This window comes from Anarrhichthys ocellatus, unplaced genomic scaffold, assembly GCF_004355925.1.
Source record: "Anarrhichthys ocellatus isolate YVR2014 unplaced genomic scaffold, GSC_Weel_1.0 scaffold27, whole genome shotgun sequence".
NCBI classification, from domain to species: Eukaryota; Metazoa; Chordata; class Actinopteri; order Perciformes; family Anarhichadidae; genus Anarrhichthys; species Anarrhichthys ocellatus.
Genome location: NW_022280057.1, coordinates 4780097 through 4803816, shown reverse-complemented (window position 1 = coordinate 4803816; position 23720 = coordinate 4780097). Strand labels below are relative to the sequence as shown.

The following is a 23720-nucleotide window of genomic DNA, read 5'->3' as shown; positions in this document are numbered from 1 at the left end:
ATGAACAGCCGCCTAACTCATAAATAATAGAAACATAAAATGTCATATGAACTTTATTTCAAGAGTGGGTGGCCTAATAAAGATGCAGGTTTAAAGAGGAGTTGAGAAATTCATTGTCATAAGAAGGCCACATGGCTTGCCTTTGGCACGGACAATTATTCAGCAAGCTGACATTCTGGTCCAAGCTGAGGCACCTTTACGAAACAAAACCGCATTTGACTCCTGGAATTCTCTTTCTAGCGACTCCACGCTTCAGTCATTCAATCTCTCAGCTCTATTTCCTCTTCTTCACTTGGAGTCATTCCATCTCCTCTCCCCACTTTTCCTTGTTCCTTCTGCTTTACAAATTCAGTCGACATAATAAGAGATTGCCACCGCCATGCCAGCCTGGTGCTCATTGATAAAACCATATCAAATCCATCTTAGACCCCCCTCTGTCACCAACGCACTTATCTCTGAGATGGTCAACATGCACAGGATCCATCTCTCCTTTTGAACTGAGCAGAACAGAGTCAGAGTTTATCTTTAAACCTCTGGAAGAAGAAAATGGAGCCAGATGAGTCAGGCGTCCCTCACTCCGTCTTCAAATGATGTACGGACGGGTGTGCAAGTGTGTGTTAAATCTGCAGCATCTAAAAGCAAATGACTTTAGTTGAGAATATTTAATCATTCAATTCTTAGAGGAAGTTCATATTTAATATTACTATTTCTTAGCAGCCTGGAAAGGCAAACAATAGATATGTGAAAGCTGCATAGTTCTACATATATTGCATAAGGAATGATATATATGTATGTATAAATAATCAAATCACTTCTTATATGGTGTTTATACAACCCTCCATCAAGGTTACAACATAGTATTTCTCAGAGCTTTGTGGTCAAATAAGTAAAATTACTTTTCTAATATCCAACTACTAATATTAGACTCCAATATTACACTCTTGGTTAGTCTGTTAACACTCTCCCTCTGATTTTTAATGCAGCAATTTGTAAAAGTACACATGCATTTACCACATTAGCATGGTCTTCTATCTAAAACTAATCCACTTCAACAAATATTACCCCAGAGGGAAAATGGGTAATAAGTGCAGTATTTGAGTAAGTTTATGAGGTATGAGATGTTTATGTCACTGAATATTAATGAGATGATGAGCAATTGCCTCTGTATGTGAATGAGTCCCATATATGAATCACTGCTGTCACCATGGTGAATACATTAAAGTGAACAGCTGGGGAGGAGAGGTTTGAGCATTAGATGTATGCATTTGAATCTGTGTTTATACACGTGCCTGGTGTACAGATATGTGCATGTGTGTGTGTGTGTGTTTGTTGTGTGGGGGAATATGGAGGTCAGCTGGTTGTGTGTCTTGTAAAAAAAGATTGCTTGCAATATCCTCTTATCAAAAATAGAAAAATCACATATGGGACGGACCTTTGCATGTAAATGAACAGGAAGCCATCGCCAGGATGTCACCCATCTTGTCTAATGTCTAACAAATGCATTCACAATCACACTCACACTGACACCCAAGCCCCGGACCTGTCAGCGCAGCTGCCGGGGAGGCAGATGCACCAAGGACTGTTGTCTCACTTACAGATATGACACAACGGCTATACTGCACATAGGCGCATGCAAACCAATCTATTTCCACCTGTGCTGTAGATTTTCTCTGCTGGATAGATAACAAAAAAAAACGGACTTATTTTTTTTGACAAGTAACTCTGTGCAATGGCTAAAGCGTTTCTAGCAGTGATACACACGGGCCACAGGAGGAGTGAAGGTCTGCTCCGATGTGAGCCTCGATCCAGCCTGCAATATATGATGCAGGGTTACCTCCAGAAAATATAATCCAACCCACCAGGACCAGAATATCCAGCTTGAAGTGGAGGGGGTTGGTATGTGACAAGGACAGGGATATGGGACTGAGAATAGCCTTGTTCATGTTAAGGTGGAGCAAAATCATGTCAGCAGCATCATTGGCATGCTGCTGGTGCACAGGCTTTGGATCTACACTACCACTGGTGGAAAAACCCAGGATCCTCTGTGGTGTGTCTTAAGCACACTTCTTTTCCCCCTAAGCCAGTTATTTGAGCAATGCGTTTAAAAGAAATCTGTTGTATATGTATGAGGAAGGAGTGTTGCTTCCCCGCGTTCAATGGGGCTTTTTATGGAGAACATCATTGGGCAGTAAGCCAGGCAGTGACAGCTGTCTTGTGAATTATTTGAATAAATTCAGTTCCAACTTCAGAGGTTGAATTCCCTTACCTTCTACAGCTTAGCATTGGACAACATTTACAAAATTGTACCTTACAAAATTAATTGTCATTAATATAATTTCTGCACTCCCATGACAACAGATTCACAGCTTGTTTTGATCAAATCCAATTAATTAGCTTTTCTAAAATGACTGAGATGGTTTTTGGTTTTAAATCTTAACACATAAAACTGCTGGGTTTTATTTCTCTCTCAGAAATGCAGCCCTCCGTCTTGGTTGACTTCTTGTGCAACAAAACTGTTGTCCTACTCATCTAAAAAAAAAACAGCAGGTATAGCAAAGCAACTTTTCTGTGTATCTCGTTTGTTAGTCATTTTTTTTCCAGAACGTGGTACCTTGTTAAATGTTTGCAAGGATGTCTTGTTTCTATGACAATCCCAGCTGTAATCTCAGTGAATTATTTTACTGTCCGAAAACACAGATGGTCACTTGTAAACTATATTATGGAGAGTCAGCCTAAAAAATCACAACAAAATGATAAAAAATAAAACGTAAAAATAACAGATTTGCCTGCTGTCTGAGCAAAATTCAGTACTCACTAGATTCGGGGTCTGAGTTTCCATCTCCCTCGGTGCGGCTGTTTGGTGACGTTTGCTCATAGTACTCCTCCTGGGGGAAACTGAGGGGAAGAGGTTGGGTGGTGCTGGCTGTGCTGCTAGGCTCCGGGTCTCCCAGCCCGCTGTCGCTGCAACTCTCTTGGGAACCGTCTGGAAGATGGAACGTCACGCGGCGCTGGGTCTGGAGCACACCAACAAACAAGGGATGTTCTGTTAGAAACTGTTGGAAAAAAGTGGGAGAAAAAAAAAAAGAATTAAAGATAGGAAAGTGCTCAAGTCGGTTAGGTGCAAATAGCATTGTTGTCTACGGATCCCTGGGTGCTTGTGTCTGCCATGCTATATATGCATTCGGGTGTAAATAGCCACATTGGCGAATAACCAATTTCTTAAGTCAGTTTGTGTGTTGACCATGCATTTATCGTGTGTAATTTTGCGCTGCAGCAACATTAGAGGCTCAGGTTAAGTGCACTGGAAGTCAGGTGAAAAAGTATAAAGAGCGAGAAAGTCCGCGTCGGGAAAAGGTGGATGAATCGGTTAAACAAACACGTGACTTTTACCCAGGAGTCCGTTTGCTCGTGTCCTGTGTGACTCCAATTGTCAACTGGCTTACTACTAACAACCTTGTTAAAAAGCAAATGTCATAATCAATTCAATGTTCGACCCTTGACCTCAGTTATTGCTACACTGTCTTTCTATCAAAATTGACCACCAGAGAGAGGTATCTAAAATTACACATTATTCCAGGGATGAATGCACATTGGTAGTATCCTTTACAGGTATTCTCTCTGCTCCTAAAGAGAGACTTGATACACCAACACTGACAAACAAAGACTATTAATATGAGTGGTGACAACAATGCTCATTTATGCATGAATGAGTAGCGGTTACAAGGGAAACCCTTGCTCGATTTTATCAAGTGTTGTTGTTACTTGCCCAGCACTGCATTCATCACTTTTGCCTGATTTTAGTTGACAAATATGCCCAAATTGCATCCTGTCACCGGGGGTGGTGGGGGGGTGACTAATTGAAACAGAGACCTCATAACCCAAAAATAATTTCTGATCTTATGAGTTTAGTGAATTACTTTTCAGATAATAAACTGACTAAAAGGTTTATAATTGAGACTTCTTATCCTGTGACTAGATAGGATGTGTATTAAGAGGTTGAACTATGTGCTAGTTTTGCTTCTCACCCAGTTTAGACACAAACGAAGTGGGAATGTGTGTGAAGGCTGAGACTTTGATTTGTAAAGTCTTGGGGATCACAGGAGTGTGGGCATTTTCTTGTGAAAGGTGCAGGCCTCTTTGATTTCTCTGGTGGTTTACAAAAGTTCACGTTGCGACCTTTCTTTGGAGCTAAAAAAGAAAACACATCCTGTGTGTGCAGTGATGTCTGCTAACAGGTAAGTGATTCCTCCAGAGAACACACCATAAACTTACAATAATTCACATGGTAAGGCACAGTGGGCAATCTGTACTGGAGATACCAGGAGTGAGGCGATCTGACTTGGCTTTGAGGCTGTAAAATTGTAAAATTGTCACTGTGAAATATACCTTAGCTTGAATTCATGTCTTCACATGACTCCCTCAGTAGCATCATACTGCATCACAACGTATAGGACGATAAAAAACATAAAACTTAATTACACCCTCAGCTGCGGTTTTTGCTGTGAATTTTATTCATCCCATTATTCAAGCTGATAAGAGATTTATTTTTTCAAGAGCAAATACAACTGGAGCACAAATTACTATCTTGATTTCTTCATCACAGTAGCAACAAGAGCAATACGTGTGTCCTGAATTAAAAACATCATAAACACATGCTCCCTTATGCTCAGGAGGAGGCGATGTCTCTGTGCGAACATATTTTTCCTTCGCCACTATAGTGCATAGATAAGCGCGTATTGTTCTTTGATAAGACTGAATCAGGCTTGGAAAATAGGAGAGAGGGAGAGTGAAATAAAGTCTGGCACTAATGAAGGACACACTGCCAAAAAGCAAGTGCACAAAAAGCTTCATTTAAAAACTATCAGAGAGGGTTGACTAACCTAAATCCACACAATTAGTAGCCTGAAAGCACAACTGAATGGTTTTCAATGCTGTGATGTTGAAACAGCTAGTTAAATATTCTATTTACTTGATTCATCTAGATCCTGAGGCCACAAATAGCTGTGTGTGTGTGTGTGTGTGTGTGTGTGTGTGTGTGTGTGTATGCTAGTAAGACATAAGAAATAAGAGTGCAAAAGGGGCATAGAGTCAAAGACAAACAAAAATAAACGCACAACCTTCAACACTTGTGAGAAAACAACTCCAAAACAGAAGCTTTTTGTTGTTGTTTGTATTAGAATAAGAAAGAAAACATGCACCGCACTTATTTCTAAAAACATACAAATATATGATGCGGGACTTCTTGAAATGTATCTTGTTTTTACTGCATGTGTCGTGACACCTTCTGTTGCCAAATCATGAGGTGTATTTCGATGGTTCCATATAGAGAGGAATGTTTTCCCCCCCTCCTCCTGCGGTTTTATTCATTGTCTGAGACAGAGATGAATACCTTGCTGGCAAATTCATATAATGTGTGCCATGTTTGCCCACGCTTTCAAGTAGTCTAAATATCTACTTTTTCTCAAACGGCGTTGGCAGCTGTTTCTCAATTTACTGGAGGATGCACGCAAAAAGCAATGTCCAGGTTCCAGCAAAAGAAAGAGCCCACTTATGAAAGGTTGGCAGCTCTACAAAAAGCATGCTTCCTCTCCACATGACTCTAATTATTGGAAACTTGCTCCAACAATGGCATCCAAAATCTATTAGAACAAACAGCTGTCCGTGACAATTAGGACATAATCATTTTGCATAAGGGAGTATCTTCATTTTTAGACGGCTGTTTATTCAAGCCCATTCAAGTTGCTGCCAGATGTTAAGAAAAAGTCTAATTTGATTTCACGACGCACTCAGTACTAAGTCGTATAGAGCTACAATATTAATTACAATTAAATACCATTAATTGGTCTTAAATAAATAAAAGTTTTCAATGACTAATGTGAATTTAACATTATGTTGAAAGATAAACATGACAAACAAACACAAACATTCATCGAGGAGTCAAGGGGAGTGTTTTGCTAAGCATTATCACTTATTTGAAGAAGCTGCCAGAAATCCATAAAGCAAAGACAAGCTGCGGTAAGAGATATCAAGACCAAACAAAGCCCGTTCAGCCAGATAAAACACTGCCTTGAGAAGTATGTACACAGCGATAAAATGAACAGAAGAGATGCATGCCAGGTTCTGCCATACAACATGCAAGCCAATCCAAAACCCTCCCTCTGGGAAGCACCCAGACAATAAGCAGATAGGGCTGGATTCACAGGTTACCGGATTAGAAGTCCGTTATTCTTAGATATAGAGGGAGGAGAGGCCAGGTGGCCGCAACCTTTTCCTTTGGTAGGCCACAGCTCTTTCGGTTGTATTGTGCATTTCCCCCAACTAAAGCTCTCTAGAAATAGCAAGAAGTCAGTGCTGCACAGAGAAGGACTTGGCTGACAACCACCTCACTTTGAGTGATAAACAGGGACCACTTAGGAGTGAATCAGGGGAGATTGGCTCTGCCATTTCAGATAAAGATCAGCTTGCGGGCACACCTAGACCTGCATAAATCTGTTCAGAGGAGATGGTGATTTGTCATGTTGCACATGTCTTATGTGTAGGAAATAAATAAAATATAAAAAACAACAGCAATGTTACGGTATTTATCCCAAAAATGCTGTCCAACATGTCCCTATTCTGCATAATGCCAAGATCGTGCATCATCCACTCAACTGTTAGTGATTTTACTTTGCGGGTGCATCCTTTTGTTTTTGAACATGCTGTTCCAGCTCAGCCTATTTCGTTTGAGGTGATATGCCACTGTGTGTGAAATGATGAGTTAGCGGGAACACTCAAGAAGGAGGTGATTGTAGCAAGTGGGTTGAGAGATTACTGGGTGATTTTTGACAAATCAAATTCTAACATTTCCAACCATTATTGAGTCATATGCTATGATGATCTTCTCAGTATTAGTAATATGTTCCAGTCTGAGCAAAGCAGGGTCTTACACTGAACTGTGATGTTCCCCTGAGAACGAAAACACTTTCATAATGTGTAGTCATATGTTATCAATTGAGAAGGTTTGAACAGCATGCTATTGTGCAGTCCTGCTCTCATTGACCAAAGACTCGTGAACTCTGTGTGCGGACATGAGCTGCAAGATAAAGAGAGGACCTGAAACACTGAAAAGATAAGAGATGGTATGACGGTCACATGCCACAACACAATTGAGTTTAATGTTAGTGGCATTTTGTAAGGAAGTGGGAAATGCCCTTTCGAGCTGAGTTGAATATTTCACGTGAACGAGCAACAATACAGACAATTGAAAGTAAAGACATTTTTGCTCACAGGAAAACGTAACAGAAGGGTTATGTACGTATGTAAGGACCCAAGGGAGTGCCAATGTCGAATATGGTGCAATTCGTTCACATGACATGTTCAATAATAATAAACTTTGAATAAACAAGCGAACAGGGCTCTGTGAAGTAGTAGGGGCGGGGCTTCAGGGCTCTGCAGACTGAGTAGAGGATGTTAGACCGCAGCTCATTGACTGCAGTTCACTCTACAACCAAACTCTTCTTCACTTCTCTGGAGTCAATACGAGCAGATAGCCAACTGAAAGCAGAAGCGAACCAGAGAGTGTTTCACCAGTGTTTCTGACCATCAGCATGCTGCAACTTGGGTGTGTTTTTCCCCCGTGAGCAAGACTAGATTTCCCTGGTGTAAGACACTAATAACGTTACCGCCACCAAAATACCTCTGCTAATTGAGTCCATGCTCTACTTTATAACCGCGGTGATTATGTCAAAGTAAGCGAACCTCCACCACGTGTATTTCTGCTATGTTTCTGCTAATACTTTTCACCATTTCTCTAACTGGGAATGTTGGTATTGGGAAGGGTAGAAAAAGTACCCCAAAAACAATTCTTAATTCTGCTGCACATTAAACTTACTTCTGTTCAAGATGCTTTCAATTCTAATATAATGCAAATCAGTTTAATGAATAATAATGCATTATATTTTAATTGTTGTATTTTTTGAGTCAAATCTGAATCAGCAAAACATAACCAGTAAAGAAATGTTGTCACGTAAAGTACACAGTAAGAAGTGTTACCCCCCTCTTCGTCAACTAGTTAACTTTTGGTTGTTTTGGTCAATCAATATGTCATATTTGTAATGCTTTTTCATAGTGAACAACTTATTTACAAAAAACGTATGAGCACATCTCTGCTGAGCACAAGATTTAGAGTGGTGCTTTTTTATATTTAATTTATTTGGTCTCGGAAAGCCTATTTTCTGAGGGCTTGCTGGGCCCTATTGAAAGTTATTTCGGGGCACAATGACAGTATGGTAATTCAATATTTGTAATATCTAAAGATCATAATAAATCTATAGCTGTTTGGGGCCATTTTAGTTGTGCCCTGAGGCAGTTGCCTACCTTGCCTCACGGTAAAGGTTGCCCCTGGAATTTTTTTTCCCGTGAATCTGTGTATTTCTCTGTTGTTTCTCACCTTGAGAGGCCGCGACTTGGGTGTGTGCCGCAACTATGATTGACAGGTGTATTGCTCGGTTAAATTGTTTGTATGAGCGGTATTTGAGAAAACTGCAACCAGCTACACCACATTCCAAGTATTCTGCCGGTTCTGAGCAAGCATATTTTAAACGGGCGCTGCACTAGTACCAATACAATACTACAAGGATGTAAGAATCCATGCAAAAATATGGTCATGACAGTGACTTAGTAACTTTACAGAAAAATATTTAAAAAAGAAGTGGAGTCATGAACATTAATAGATTAATCATCGCTATTGGACGAAAACCTTCCATCTATATCATATTATAGATATTATATTTTTAAGACATTTATAACATTTACTAATGTTAACATAGGTGTAACTTGTGTAAAATATGGTAATAAACTTCATGCTTATGGAAATGTACATGCAAGAAGGAGCAGAGAACAGACTTACGTTCACAGAGGTTATCTTGCCAAGTTGACAGGCCTCCTGCAAAGACAAAAAGACATTTCACATCACTGTCCGACTGTAACTCTACAGAGCATTTACTATGGAAGTGTGTGTGTGTGTGTGTGTGTGTGTGTGTGGGTGTGTGTGTGAAACCAACAAAGGAAACTACACTGGGAACTTTCCAGTCTTCGTAAAGTCAGTCAGGGTTCACAATTGACAGCCTCATAGATTTTGTGGTTTAAAGGCTTTTTTTAAGTTGGAATTGAGATTTAGGATACATATTGATTTCTTCCACAGAACCAGAGTTTTGTGAAGCATATTTCCGTGCTCAGTTGGCACGCCAACACACCGGGCTGCAGAGTACACACCCTCTCCCCAGAAATGTAAAGAATAGGGCAAACCTGACATCCTGACAACACAAGCCATACAACTGACACTTCGATAAAGATGTTTTCTCGGCATGTCAGGCAGGAAAGTGAAAAGAATATCAAATGAAGCATCAAAAATTAACAATAAACAGCGACAAGCTTCTAAATTGGGAACAAAAGACAACTGCAAGCCTGCAAAATAGCATCCTCTCTCTGGGGACTGAGATAACTCACAGAGAGATAAGAGTATTTAATTTGTAATCACCAATTGTGTTTTCTTTGTACTGTGTATAATAATCTACATGACTTGATTTTCAAAGAAAATAAAATAAATCTGGCACTGAGGAGCCACTTAGACAGGGAGAATCAGAAAGGACTGCTGGGGTAGAATGGTAAGACAATGAACAGGAAACACATTCATGTCAACAGATTATCCCACTATAATTGTTCACCCAGGGATGCTGCTAACTGAGCAATAGAGCCGTACACCCAAAGCTATTCATCAAAACAAAATGGAGCTTCATGGTGGACAACTGAACGAAATGGTCTCCAAACTTCTGACAAATAACGGCACAGTAAAACCATTGTATTGTAGATTATTTATAATAAGTCATGTTTCGAGTTGGAGAAGGGCATATGTAAGAAATGTATACAGGTCAACATACAATCATGGAATTGCCATGAGGTATCTAGTCAAACTAGAGTGAATATTGTTGAATACCGTTGAATTTTTCCGCTCTGTTCTGCTCTGAGTTGTGGCTGTTACTTAACAACAATAACTTCATGTTATGACCAACCTCAAACATGTCACAGTAGAAGGGCTGTTTTCAGCAAAATAGCTCTGATTAACTGCCTAACCAGTACCTAATGGGGGAAAAAGTCAGCAACCTACTGGTGAACATAGTGGAGCATTTAGCAGCTAAAGAGCCAAGATATTTCCCACAGCAGTTGGTGGAGACCAAAACCGAGCTAACAGTTACGGTAAACATTGGACTTGCATTTGTCAGGTGGAGAGAAACGTGACTCCTAATGAATGACAATGTTGCATTGCTTTTTGTCAGCTGGATGTAGAAATAGGCAACTGTTTCCTAGCAATAAGAACTTCATAACAAGTCAGGATTTAGTTTTCAGCTTGCTGTGCTGTGCCCATGTTGAAAAGGTTTATTGTCTGAAATAGATGATGTAAAATAATATTATATCATTTAGCACAAAAGGTGATGTTTCAAAGTCATTATTTAACCTTTTTTGTTGCTAGCTCAACTGCCCTGCTATAAGGCCCCTGCATTCATTGGGTGGTCCATTCGTAAAATATTATACTAAATCCATGAACTATGATCTCAAAAGTGCAGTTACCATAATCGTTAAGATTAGAAAGGATTGATATATACAATTACTGATGTCTGGATTACTTTCTATTTAATATGAGGCATGCAATTATTATGCAAAGATTATAATAAAATATAGACACAATCTACAGGAATTTGCTGCATATGGAAACATATAGAGGTTATGTCTCCATTTGTCTTATAACCTTATAGCCTTGTCATAAACCGAGTATAATTCAACTACACCTACTGTATACTACACACATCAGTCTGACATTATGGCTGGAACATGCTACAGCACTAACCCCTATAGATTAATTGAAAGGGATAACGAATGTAAAATATTTCTGAAATAAATGTAATTTAAAAATGTTCTTTTCTTTTCCTTTTTCTGCATAATTGAGCACACCAACATTTGTCAGGCCTCATTTGCATCCAGTGACTGGTCATTTAAAGCAGGATTTTACTTGAGGCTGCCATCAAGCAGTTGTTTCTTCTCCAAATAATGTTTTATTCAGCATCTCGTGACACATACTTCAAGTTAGAGACCCTGCGAACCAATTAAATATATGATAATGTACATGAGGGATCTGAGAAGGTGACCTATGCTTGTCTCATACTTGGATGACATTCGAAATAGCAGTTGTACATCTGATTGCTGGAGACCATAAATGTATGAGTTTTCTTTTTTCCTCCTCAGTATGGATTGGTCATTGACCTTCTCTCTTTATGTACGCCTCTCAAACTAGCGGTTTCAAAGCACCCACATGCATGCCTGGGAGAGAGAGCTATGCTTAAGATAAGTGCATTTGTTGGTGAACCACATCAAAGTAGAGAGGGATGACTTAGTGAGCAGAGGCAGTGGAGCTCGAACCGAGCCTTTGATCACCCCAGGCACTCTGATCATTAAAATATTGGATAAATAATTGATTAAAAATATCAGACCTTATTGTGCTATGTTTCTGTATCCAACTCAATCCCAATTTTGAGACACAGTCGTTGCACAATGAAGGTATATAGGGAGGAGCATTTAAAATACTATAACACTGTATGGCATGCTTTCACACCACACGCACATATTTACTTTTGTACATGTAAAGCACTGTCTATCTGTTCCCGAGCACTGAGTTACAGTATGAACTGGAGACAGGTTGGAGGGCTGCAATAACCTGTCTTCTCCAGTGAGAATCTGAACTATGGCACAGAGGTAAAAGGAAAGGGTTATAGTCTGAAGGTAGGTGAGAGTGCATTCCAGCTGTGCATAGGTTGCTGGAGGGTAGCTAATATTATATCTACGGTGAAGCCTGCAGTGTGCAAAAAAAAAAAAGACGAGCCCACTGTGTGTATACCAGGGATATTAAAAAGAGAATTTCCCATCATCTTTTGAACATATGCTAGTAAATCTCCCTTAGTACATTTAGAGTATAAAAATTAATCTAAATGAATCTAGATTTCTAACTTACAACAACAGGCCAAAGAGTTCTGCATGTATTACTTTAAATGCCTCTTTAAAAGCAGCATGAAAGCTAAGCAACATCTTTTACACAACTATTGGGTTGCCAACATAAGCACAGTTGGTGGTTAATTTCATTAGTAGGCTTGTGTTTCATTTCAAAATTCCTATACTGTGATATCGGAGCAATAAAAGATGGAGCTAACAGGAAAGCTTGCTTGTTACAAGTAATGATGGGGGGGGGGGGGCAACAGCAAACACAGCAATTTACTTTAAGTGATAAGTGACAATTCTTGGAGAGCTGTCTCACACGTGCCTTAAAACACAGCAAATTTCCATTTCTTTGATCGTTTTTCCCCTTAACCTCTGTGAGCTTGATGACACAGAGCCCCGTCAACTCGAGATAAGGAATAACAATCAACTTCATATTCCTTGTGCTCATTTTCAGCAATTACGATGACAGGTGTCAAAATGATCAGTTGGCTTCACAAGGAAGGACGTATTCCACTACATTAATATCACATAGAAAATAAAAACCCAGCGCTTATACGTCCATACTAAATTGGCTGACCTCATCAATCTGTCAGGAATAGGACAGCATCACAGTACAAAGCTTTGTTGAGTTGTATCAATTAGCAGTAAGGTCAAAGTCTTAAAAAACGGTACCTGTAGACGCTTTGCTGCAGTTTGTGAAAAAATTAAAGACTGTATGATGTGGTAACTTCAAGTTGGACTGAAAGCTTTGAAAAGACCCTCATCCCAGGGGTCCCCATGCTCCTAATAGTTTAACACTAATGAGATCTGCTGCTCCCATCTCTACAGCCTCCCACATTACAGTGTACTCCATAGTGTAAATACCTTTGAAGGTGGGGAGAAGCACAGAGTGAGGCAAAGAGACAGGAAGCATGCCAGCTAGCCATAGTCTCTTGAGCTGGCAAAGCTCATCCTTGCGTATTTCACATTTGTTTTGACTGACTCAGGAGCTGTTCAATTCAGCTAGTTATCCCTACGGGTGAGATGAACGTGGCTGGATTCATCAATAGAAGAAAAATGACAGCTTTGTCAGGTAGCCGTGTCACAGTCACACACATTCAGACATATGCACGCGTAATACAAATATCCACTATGGAAAACTTGGACGTGCATGCCATCTGCTCGTGTGTGCATGCACAAGAGACGTGGATGTCTCAGCCAAGAAACAGTGGGCAGAGTTCAAGTTTGCATCCCTTATATTTCTGGCAAACGCAGCATGTCTTAGACAGCGTGATAAAACTGTTGCAAACAAAACACCTCATCAAAAGGGGCTAATAAAGTCTTCAATATACTTAAGTGTAGGCTTAGATAAATACAATCCCCATTTCCCTCTGCATTGGTGTTCAGTTGTCCAAAGTGTATTGATGTACTTATTGACATTCAATAAAGGGAAACCCTCTCAGCAAACCACACGAAGTGGCGTAAATCCTGTACACTTCATGAGTGTGCACAAGGAGCAGCTTTCCTTTAACACAATTACTAGACGGCAATAATGTCGGAGTGTGTTCGAACCAATTTTGATTTACAAGTGGACAACATGTTGCCTTTTCATCAGCTTATTATTATTAAGTGGTCTGTATATGTGTGTTTTCCCTGGACAATCCCCCCCCCTCTTGCTTCACTCTAAGCGAGGTATTGATCCTTCCAGTCTACCGCCCCCTCCTAATTTCATTAGGCTAGCTGCTGTTAATTACTCCACACTCTAACCTTTTGCTGTTTCATTTGGACCGACAAATTGGGTGAATTACAAAAAGGGGAGGTGGGAAGAGGAAAAGAGAGAAAGGAAGAAGAAGAGAAAAAAAAAAAAAAAAAAAAGAAAAAAAAGCAGCTCCCTGGCAGCTGTAGTGGTAGACCCCCTCCTCTCTCTGTGGCGCTTGTGTCAGAATCCCAAGCGGCGTAATAATTAAAAAAAGTTCATCAATTTTCTCTTTGCTCATCAAATTATGCAGAAGGAGGCTACTCCGGTAATTGTTGCAGAGGATTCATTTACGAAAGCCATACCAGCTAGATCTAGTATGGTTGTCTGGGGAGTTGGAGAATGTTGCCCTTTTCACTTCTTCATGTATTTGTAAAAGATTTCTCAGCTTCAAGCAGGCTGATCATTAATACACACCTTATTCATGTATGCATATTTACTTACAAGGTTCATGTGGCAGACATAACTAACGACTAATTTTTGTTTTATACCCCGATTTACCGACAAACCAATTTGTCTTCTTAAGGAAGGTATTATGAGAGTGATGCGACACATAGCTGCAAAGTTATAATTAGACATGATTTAATACCTTGTGCCATGAGCTTACATGTGTGGTGCATGGCATCTAAAGCATACTTAAATGGCAGGGGAATGTAATTGATTAACCATATGAAACTGGAAATCAGATGATGAGGACGATGCTCTTAATCCATGTTAAATCAATATAGTCACTTCCTACACATCAAGGGATTATTCAGAGAAATTTCTACCAGCTGTAATTGCTGATTTACAACACATCAGATCAGTTCTGGCTTGGTGCATCAATATGTTAATGCGTACATGCGAGTCAAAAACATTTCACTAGTGCTTTAATCACCTGCTTTAGAGTGGGACAATGTTTCAACATTGATACATTTCCAACCAAGTGAGTGACATTTATAGGATCTCCTGGATCCTTAATATGAGAGATGCCCTTTCCTCAAGGTTGAGTACAGTCTAGTTGAAAAGATTCTCTGTGATGCAGAAGGAGCCATTCAGAGTACTCCCTTTGGCTGAGATAATAACTTCATCATAATTAGCTTGTGGTGCTCGGGAGTGTTGAATTGTCGGTTGCAGTGGGATCTGGGCTGATTTATTGCTTGATTTAATTACGTATCAAAATTCAATTAGACATGCTTTCAACCAAATTCAAAGTGAGTTTTGTCAAGCTGTCCCTTGAAATACGGCGCAGCTTGAAGGACATTCTTCATAATGCAGTGACATCTAACTTAATAATTATCGCTTTCCAAAAATCACTAGTGCTAAAAGATGAAGATAAAAAAAATAAAAATAAAAAATGCTCTGCCAGTTTTACTTGGTTCACATCTCAACATCGACATCAAACAGCATCAAATAGTTAGAAACAGACCTTGATTCAGTGGTGATGTGAAGAGGGTTGCAGGTACTTTACCAAAAGAAGATACATGACAAAATGCTCTTTGAGGTTGACTCCGGCCGAGGAAGTGTCTGGCTTTCTTCACCCACATCACTCACTGCCTGCTCACCCCCTTTCGCTCAAGACTACACTAGGGAAAAAGAGGGGAGCTGTTTTGAATAAGTGCCACACCAGCCTCCAAGAGCTACATTGATCTTTACTACTATGCAAATTCCGGATGTCATGGTGCCTATGCTAAGAAGCCAAGGAAGGGAAGGACTATTTCAGCCGGAGGTCTTTGACTGAAGTGTAGTCCTTTACCAGGGTTGTAAATACACTCATTGACAATTTCATTAGGTACACCTTGGTATTACTGTGTGGCACTTTTCGACCCTCAGCACTGCAACTTTTTTTTTTGAGGCATTGATTCAACAAGATGCCAGAAATGTTCCATTGGGATGATGTATACTGACTTGACAGCGTAGTTTTTGCAGGTTTTCAGTGGCGCAAATTCTGTGAACATCCCACTTCACCTCATCCCAAAAGTGTTTTATTAGGCTGTGATCTGGGGACTGTGCAGACCATTGGACTAAAGTAAAGTAATTTCCTGGAACCGTCTTCAAACAACGACACATTATCTTGCTAGAAAATCCCCTCGACAAAAAACAGTAGCCTGTCAATATGAAGGGTTGCACCTGGTCAGCGACAATGTTGGCTGTATTTATGGAAGCAAACTATCATAAGCACACCAAGTACCGGCACACATGAGGCCTTGTTCTGCTTTCATTCAAGCTCCTATTTGTTTCCTAGAATATCGAGGATTCATTGCATTGCTGAGATGAACATCTTGCCCTTCAATACCCTCAACAACACTAACATTACATCCTAGTTATGCTTAGCTAATGTCTTAGCATACTAGCAGGTGACTAATATAATATAAAGAGGGACAAAGTGGTCGTGGACAGATGGGTCAAACAGACCCGAATTTTCATCCATGAGGCCGCTGTTGATGTCTCATGTGAAATCAAATGGACGTTGAATCACATAACCTTATTTTTGTTAAATAACACCACCTGTGTAAGTTACATAACAAACAGTTATTTTATGTTTTTCCTTATTTTAACCCAAACCATGATCTTTTCCTGAACATAACGAAATAGTTGTACCGCCTAAACAAAAAGTTCTGCACTGTTCCGGGGAATTGCCTTCTTAAGTACCCTGTTTAGAATTTATTTAAAAGTTTGTTTTTGTTTAATTTGCTTTTGGTTTTTTCCATTATTGTTTAGTTTTTTCCCAACCTCATCAAAACAAGCCTGAACTGCTTATGTGTGTTGTGTAAACTTCAAAATAAATATACACTGGACGAAGATTACTCCAGCCTCCATTTGCTAACAGAATAATCTGTTAAGTATGCTATGGCTTGAAGAATACTTGATATGTATGGGCCTAATTGTGCAAAGAAAATATTTCCCACTACCATCAAACCAACAACGCCCTCTGATGTTGATACGAGAGATCCATAGAGTTTAAATTAGATTGATGCAAGAGAAACTTTCTCCACTCTTCAGAGATTGAGTTTTAATGACCGTGTGTCTACACTGAAACTTCTGTAAAATGTCACGTTTATCCAGTCCAAAGGTCTTCCGTGTGTCACAGTATGCAGATGTTCACACCACCTCATCACTGCAGCTTTTCTTTCGCTAAATAGGGCACTTTGTACAGAATCAGTAAAAAAAAAATTGAAAAAGTGTACTCAGCAGAGTGCAGATCTCCACCAGGTGTGTCCGCAGCGACCGCTGCTGTAATGTTTGATTGAATGAATACAAACCACAATTGTCTAACCCCTTGTCTTGACTGCAAGCGTATTAGTAGCTTTTTTCACTCGACTGTCTCACGCAACAGATACGCTCTCATGTTAATCTATGCAGCTGCCTGCACCGGCTCCGTTCAGCTAAACTGTAGTTCACTGTGTAGCGCTTCATATTTACTGTAACACTTCCTCTCACCAGAAATTGTCAGTCGTGCTGTGTTGTTAGCTCTGTTGGCCTAACACACTCTAGGACTCACACCAGCTGCTAACAGCTAACTAGCTCTCTTCCTACCAACATAAGAAGTAGCGCTCCATTGTAGCCAGTGCTCGGTTTAGTTTGTAATTTGCTGAGCGATGGTTATACAGACCTACATGCAAATGTATTATCTAATCGGGCAAATCGAGGGAGGAACAACTCGTAATCCGTAGCGGAAATAAGAGTTTAAACTGAAGCAGTTGCTGTGATCCCTACCGGATGGTTAAGAGCAGTGAGGAGTCAGCAGTCAAGGATGGTATCAAACAGAGATGCCCACTCACTCACGCACACACAGAATTTAAAAGTTGTTGCATTTGACTGAAATTAAACTAGATATACTGTAGATGTCGGTGACACATGCGTGGGGCTTACAGGTCCAGCTGGACAGTAAGTGAACCTCTCAGCCTCGTCTGCAATTGCTGTCTGCTGCATAGTGAGTGAAAAAGGCTTGACGCAGTGTCTGGGGGAGTGAGCCGCATTAATGGGGAGGTACGTGTAATAAAGTGGCCACTAAGTGTATTGTCAAAGACGAAACATGGTGGAAACGAGAAGGGAAAGCCCCTTGATGTGTCAAAACGTCAGTTTATCAAGATCTGCTAGTAACGTGAATTGTTCATCCGTTTGATCTCGCTCCCATTGAAACGCCTGACAGTTTCCTTCATTGAGACTGGCAGAGGCATTGTACATAGATTGTGATGTGCAATGACATACTGTATCACAGGCTTCATGATTGAAGCAAAGCCAGAATGTTTGTCACTCACTGACAAACATAAGGCACAATGATGATACTGATTAATGATTTGTTTTATAACATTTATGGAAATGATCTCCAGAAAACTGGGAGTTGCTTCTGACTTTAATTTAAAAACAGAATTTATAGCCAAATGGTTAGCTATAATGGCTTTTAGCTCATTTCATCTGGGTTTCAAAATGTATTCACTGCCATTCTTCACATATCACCACAAGCATAAGGATTTTACAAAGAAGCTTGTTAAACAGTCCAACGACTGTGAACAAGCGGTAATACTACTTTATCAATGTCTGGAAGAATAATTGCCTTCTCTGTGCTGAATTGTTGATGGGTCTCACTTCAAAAAGACTGCGTTTGTTGCTATTTCAACTTATATGTTACCTGACCATTGCACTGAGATTAATTTTATTGTAAGAGATCAGATTTATCACAGAGAAAATTGCATTATGTGTGCATCTGGAATCTACTCTGCAACCATTTACTGTGGGTGGTAAGTCAGAACATCATTGCTGTTATATGTTTGCTGTATCTCAGTATACAATATAAATAATAATCTTAGCCCTTATTATGTAATTCTACTTTACAAAGAGTAGTCATAGTATTTCTTATCATAGTTAAATGAAGAGACATACCAAGCTGATTATAAAAGTTATACATATATATATAAACTTAATTTGTGGGGCCTTTATTATTCCGTTATTTAACAGGCTAACCCTAACCAATCGGGTATTGGTAGCCACAGATTATACAAGTTCAACATACCTGAGAGACTACTAGCCCAGTTAGACTAACTATCGTTGTTGCATGTAGAGGTGGTCATGGTTGGCATTCAGTTGTGTGAAAGAGAGAGGCTCATTAGAGAGCAGTGCCAGGTGATTTGACTGGCACAGCTGGTGCTCGTTGTCTAATCATACTCTCCCTTTAAATGCAATAAGGTGCTACCCCGTTGGGGTATCATGGACCGGAAACATTGTTTTGCTGAACTGTGAATTTGGAAGCGACTGGACCACGTGTGCCAGAAAAACCAGGCAACCAGTGACGCACTCTCCAAGAGTTGTACATTTGTGTTAAAAGTGTGTGTGATCAGTCGAAAGAATAACAGTGCCGTTGTTGGCAGCAGTCTGTCATGTCTGTGAATGGGAGAACTCACGGTGACAGCAGTCTTGCCACATTTAATTTTAGCATCAGCAACGCTTTCTTCTTTGTACTTACCCCACCTCATAAGTGCATTTTGAGTGTTGCACGATGCCGTTTAGTGGAAACATATGATTGTCAGGATTTTGTAAAAATAACTTGTGTAGTAATTTGCAGCATTTGCTCAAATATGGACAGACAAAATGTTGCACGACACTAAGGAAATGCTTGTACAGCTACAAGTGAAATGTTGATTAAAAAGTTTAAAAAAAACGGATGGGCCTGTCATGGGCAGCCCACTCCTCCCTATATACAGGGATGGGTCAAATGCAGAGACAAATTTCCCCCTTAAAGGGATCAATATAGTATAATAAAATAAAAAAATTGGCAAATAGAAATGATTAGTAAAAAAGAAGGCAACTGCCTATACAGGGAAAACACAAGTTGTTGCTTAATAACAGCAACATTGAACGCACCCAGCACACAAGAACTGGTTTGACTTTTCTGCTCCTGATAAAATATTTACAGTCAATACACTGAATATTTAGGAAGAGACTACATCTTCCACAGTCTCGGGTGAGACAAATGTCAAGTTTATGAATAGTTTGTCAGGTAATCTAACTATAAAGCAAGAAATATCTGTATGCGTGTGTCTGTATGTCCTCATATCTCAAGGACCGTTCACCCCATCTACTTCACACTTGGGTGTATATTGCTGGGGCTTTTTGTAGCAGCGGGGGAGGGGGCTGTTGCGGACTGAGTCGCAGGCAGATGGGAGATTTAATTTAACCCAAACCACAATCTTTTCCTAAACCTAACCAAGTAGGTTTGTTGACTAAATTCAAGCACATTTCTGGAAGAAAGGGTTCTCTGGCAGAAAGCCCTTGAAGGCACACTTCTCACATGTGCCATCCGAAGTGGGCTGTCCACAGGAGGTCCTTTACAGGCCGCAGCTCACTGACTGCAGTTCACGTTCCAGTTGTGAACTGGATGCTGAATATACTAACGTTACAACTAAACTTTTCTCCCCGGAGTCAATGAGTAATGAGCTGTTTTTGATAACTTCCGGGGGGGCCAAGCAATCGGCACGGTCTCCCAGCAGTCATTGCACTAGTTCATATGAATGTGAAAGCAAAGCAAGGCGATTACTTAGTTGCAGTGAATCCTTGTCAGCATAAGCTCTCCAAATCTACATATTGTTGGCAGTTGTTGGAAGTTCCGCATTTCTAAGCACACAGTGAAAACGCAGTTGAACTGCATAATATTCCCTTCCATGTTCGCTAATGGTGACTTATATGAACAGCATACATTTAATTGAATATTTTTCTGACAACTTCGTTCCAATATGTACTGTAACTGTCAACTCTTGCATGGGAACACAGACAACCCTTCTTGCAAAGCCAGTGGCACAGACTTGGTAAAACATTGATAAAGCACAGAGACGAGGCTCACAGTCATATCCCCATTTGCTCCATGCATGTCTTCCTCAAATATGTTGATGTCAGTTTTTCTGGCACTGCAGTCAGTTAAAAGTGTGCCACTGATGATATTCAAAAGCCACTGAGCACAGAGCTGTCTCTCTTCCCCTGCCTGCCTCACCCAATTGGGGTCCATCACCATCACCAAAACAAACTTTGTCTCACTGCCAGGGTAATTTTTGCTCCTCTTTCACCACTGAGTACCAGTCATATTAATATCTTTGTAGAAGGCAAATGTGTGCGCCAGGAGGCCAGTCCCATGTGCTTTTTTCCCCGAACCTCTTGCTGTTTCTCTGGCCACAGCCAAGGGCATTAACATATGTTCTAACAGTGCACAGTGCTCCTCTGCATTGGTAAATGCCTTATTACAGCAAGACCCGCTCCGTGCTTTTCCACTGAATATCCATAAGTAGTAAAACACAGCCATATCTGCCCACTCAGAACAGTCGGGATGTGTCTCCCGTGACAGGGGGGCTCCTTAAAATTTAGTCAGAGGCCATCTTTGTCAAATTGATATTCCTCCCACTCACAGTAATGGCGGGTGGTAATAATGACAAATAAAGGCAATATAGCTACTGCATGGTACACACTGAGCGTAATAAGGTCATCTGCTGGTTATGTTTCTTTTTTGCTCTCGTATTTATGCCTTTTTAGCATGCAGAGTCACATTCTCTCAGTATGACTTACATCTCCGAAGACTACGCCAGTGTGAAATATGCAAAGGCTGAGGATGAGAAAAATATCCTGAGCAATGCAGCATGTTTTTGCCTAGAGAGCTTGCATGCTTGTAATCATTTCCAAACTTCAATTTCCTCTTATAATTCCATTTGTTTTATTTTTCTACGTTTTTCCCTTACTGTCTAATACAAGGCTTTTCAAAGATCATGAAATCTGTGTCAAGAAATAAAAGCATAAGAACTGTATCCTTTAAAATGGGTGAGAAATTGGGAGATGACGCTCACTATGATCTAAACAGTCTCTTGGCAATGATCCACAAACTACTTTTGCATTGAAGAAAGCAAACAAAAAAATAATGAGGCACATGGAGACACCTCTCATAGTGCAGCAGAACATTTTTGACAAGGCATCATATGTTTGCAGTTAATTTAACTGATGCATGGGCATGTATTAGTTATTTAAAAACATGAACAACCTCTTTAGTACATAAAACAGAGGTGATGACATTCAGGGAAAAGCTTGACATGTTAAGATGAATTAGAAATGCAGCTTGATTAGCACAAAAAGTGTTGCTCGCATGAAGACAATAAATTGTGAAATTGGAGAACCGACGACACACCCACGCAATCTGCAAATGCAGCTTGCTGATGATTATGTTGATTGCTGCTCAAATATGGCTTTGGGTAGAATGTGTCTGCAGATATCAGCCGGCCATTGAGGTAGTTTCAGTTAGAATGCTCGCAGTCATTGGCCTCCCTCTGAGTTTTTTTTTCAAGATTTATTTTTCATTTCTAATTTGGGCAATCTTTGTTCCGTCTGCCAGAGACACAATTGTGCTGTGTTGATCTGAAGACATATTCTAAAAGAATGTGTTTCAAACACCACAGAGAACTTGTCTGATTCTTGCACAAAGAACTGAGGGCTGGCATCCATGTCATCCCACAGCACTGCACTGATTTATAATGGTAGGGAGGGGAAAGTAAGAGGCCAGGATACATCACTGAAACATGAAGGTATTGAATAATACTTTGCTCATGAATAAAATCATTAAAATAAGCTCTTTTATGACTTGGACCATAAACGTGAATCTTAAGCGCTTTATGATTAATGCTTGATCTATAAATTAAAGGTTTTAGATGTTGAAGTTTTTTTTAAATGTATTTATTTATGTTTTGGGTTATTTTTCATTGTATTCCCCTTTTGACGGGGCAGATCACCTGAGGACACAAGTTTTGTTTGCTTTAACTTTATCTCTTTCTTAGACAATCTAGTTCGGGTTGCACCACTGTGCAAACTAATGAAGCCTCAAAGGCTTTGCTTAAGTCATTAAACATGGAAATCTAACTACACAGTTTTCTTCTAATGGCAAACAATTGCATGATAACAACCTGGCCAAGAAAATCAATGTCAGTGAAAACTAATGTAGTTGCATTGTTAATGTTTTAGCCAGGAGGATTTCACACATACATATAACCTCTGTAACCTTGGCACAGTACATCTATTAGGTAGGTATGGTTCTTCGTTTTCATTAATTTAGAAGAAAGGATACAATATCATTGAAAAAAATATATTTTACATTTATATTTTAGTGTAAAGGCATATACATCACAAAACGTGCTTCTGTGGAATAATAGTCCGGAGTCTTGGCGCACGGCTCCTCAATCTCAAAATCTGTTTTTTAATTAGAAGTCTTTTGGGCTTAAATTAAACAAAGCACTTTTATCTGTTGACATTTAATTGTCTACTCTTTACATCACAGATTGATGTTCCTTTATATCCTTGCCAATGTAACCGTCACATTTATTAAACTAAAAGACAGATACAATATTCGGAATACTCACTATTGCCAGTATAGTCCAATGTGCAACTCTTTTTTAATCTACAATGCAGTTAGGCAAATGTTTATACTACAAAAGCACAATTTCCAAAATACAACATGATTCAAAGTGATCCCCTATCCCTCTAGAACATTTATACAAATTAGGCTTGGTATGATTAATCTTAAATAACATTAATCGTATCCACAGTTTTGAAAAAGACATGGGTTCATTCAGTTACAACTTCTTGCTAAACTTCTTTAATAGTAGGCTGGCCAAAGTATTCTCACATTTAGACACTAAATGCCACTGCTATCCAACATTTAGAGGTGGAAATTACATATCACTTCGTCAAATTTGAATAGTTTTGTTTAGTTGAGTATATAGATCTCTAGTCACTGACTATCGATGTAGTTGCTTTACTTTTTTTCTAATGCACTTCAGTTGGTACAAGAGAAGCAATCTTGTCTCTGTCAACAATACTTAAACACTTCGGTCTGCTACCGTCTGTCTTCAGTTCAGTAATAAATTCAATCTATTAGTGGGTCAAACTGTTCTGTTCACTACAAAACTAAGACTTCACAAGCACTGTTTATGAGATCAACAGATCAGCAGCCACCAAC

General features: G+C 39.7%; 1 protein-coding gene across 2 annotated transcripts in view; it reads right to left on the bottom strand.

Annotated features, from left to right (window-relative positions):
- Positions 1-23720, bottom strand: part of pcdh11 (protocadherin 11) — a 123668-nt gene that overhangs the window by 41718 nt on the left and 58230 nt on the right. Inside the window, exons 5-6 of one of the 2 annotated variants that reach the window (XM_031862749.1) lie at positions 8888-8923; positions 2816-3053 (exon numbers count right to left, since the gene is read on the bottom strand). In XM_031862749.1, coding sequence (XP_031718609.1) covers positions 2816-3053; positions 8888-8923 — 274 coding nt within the window. The remainder of the gene's footprint in view (positions 1-2815; positions 3054-8887; positions 8924-23720) is intronic. The other variant, XM_031862750.1, reaches the window with a different exon arrangement.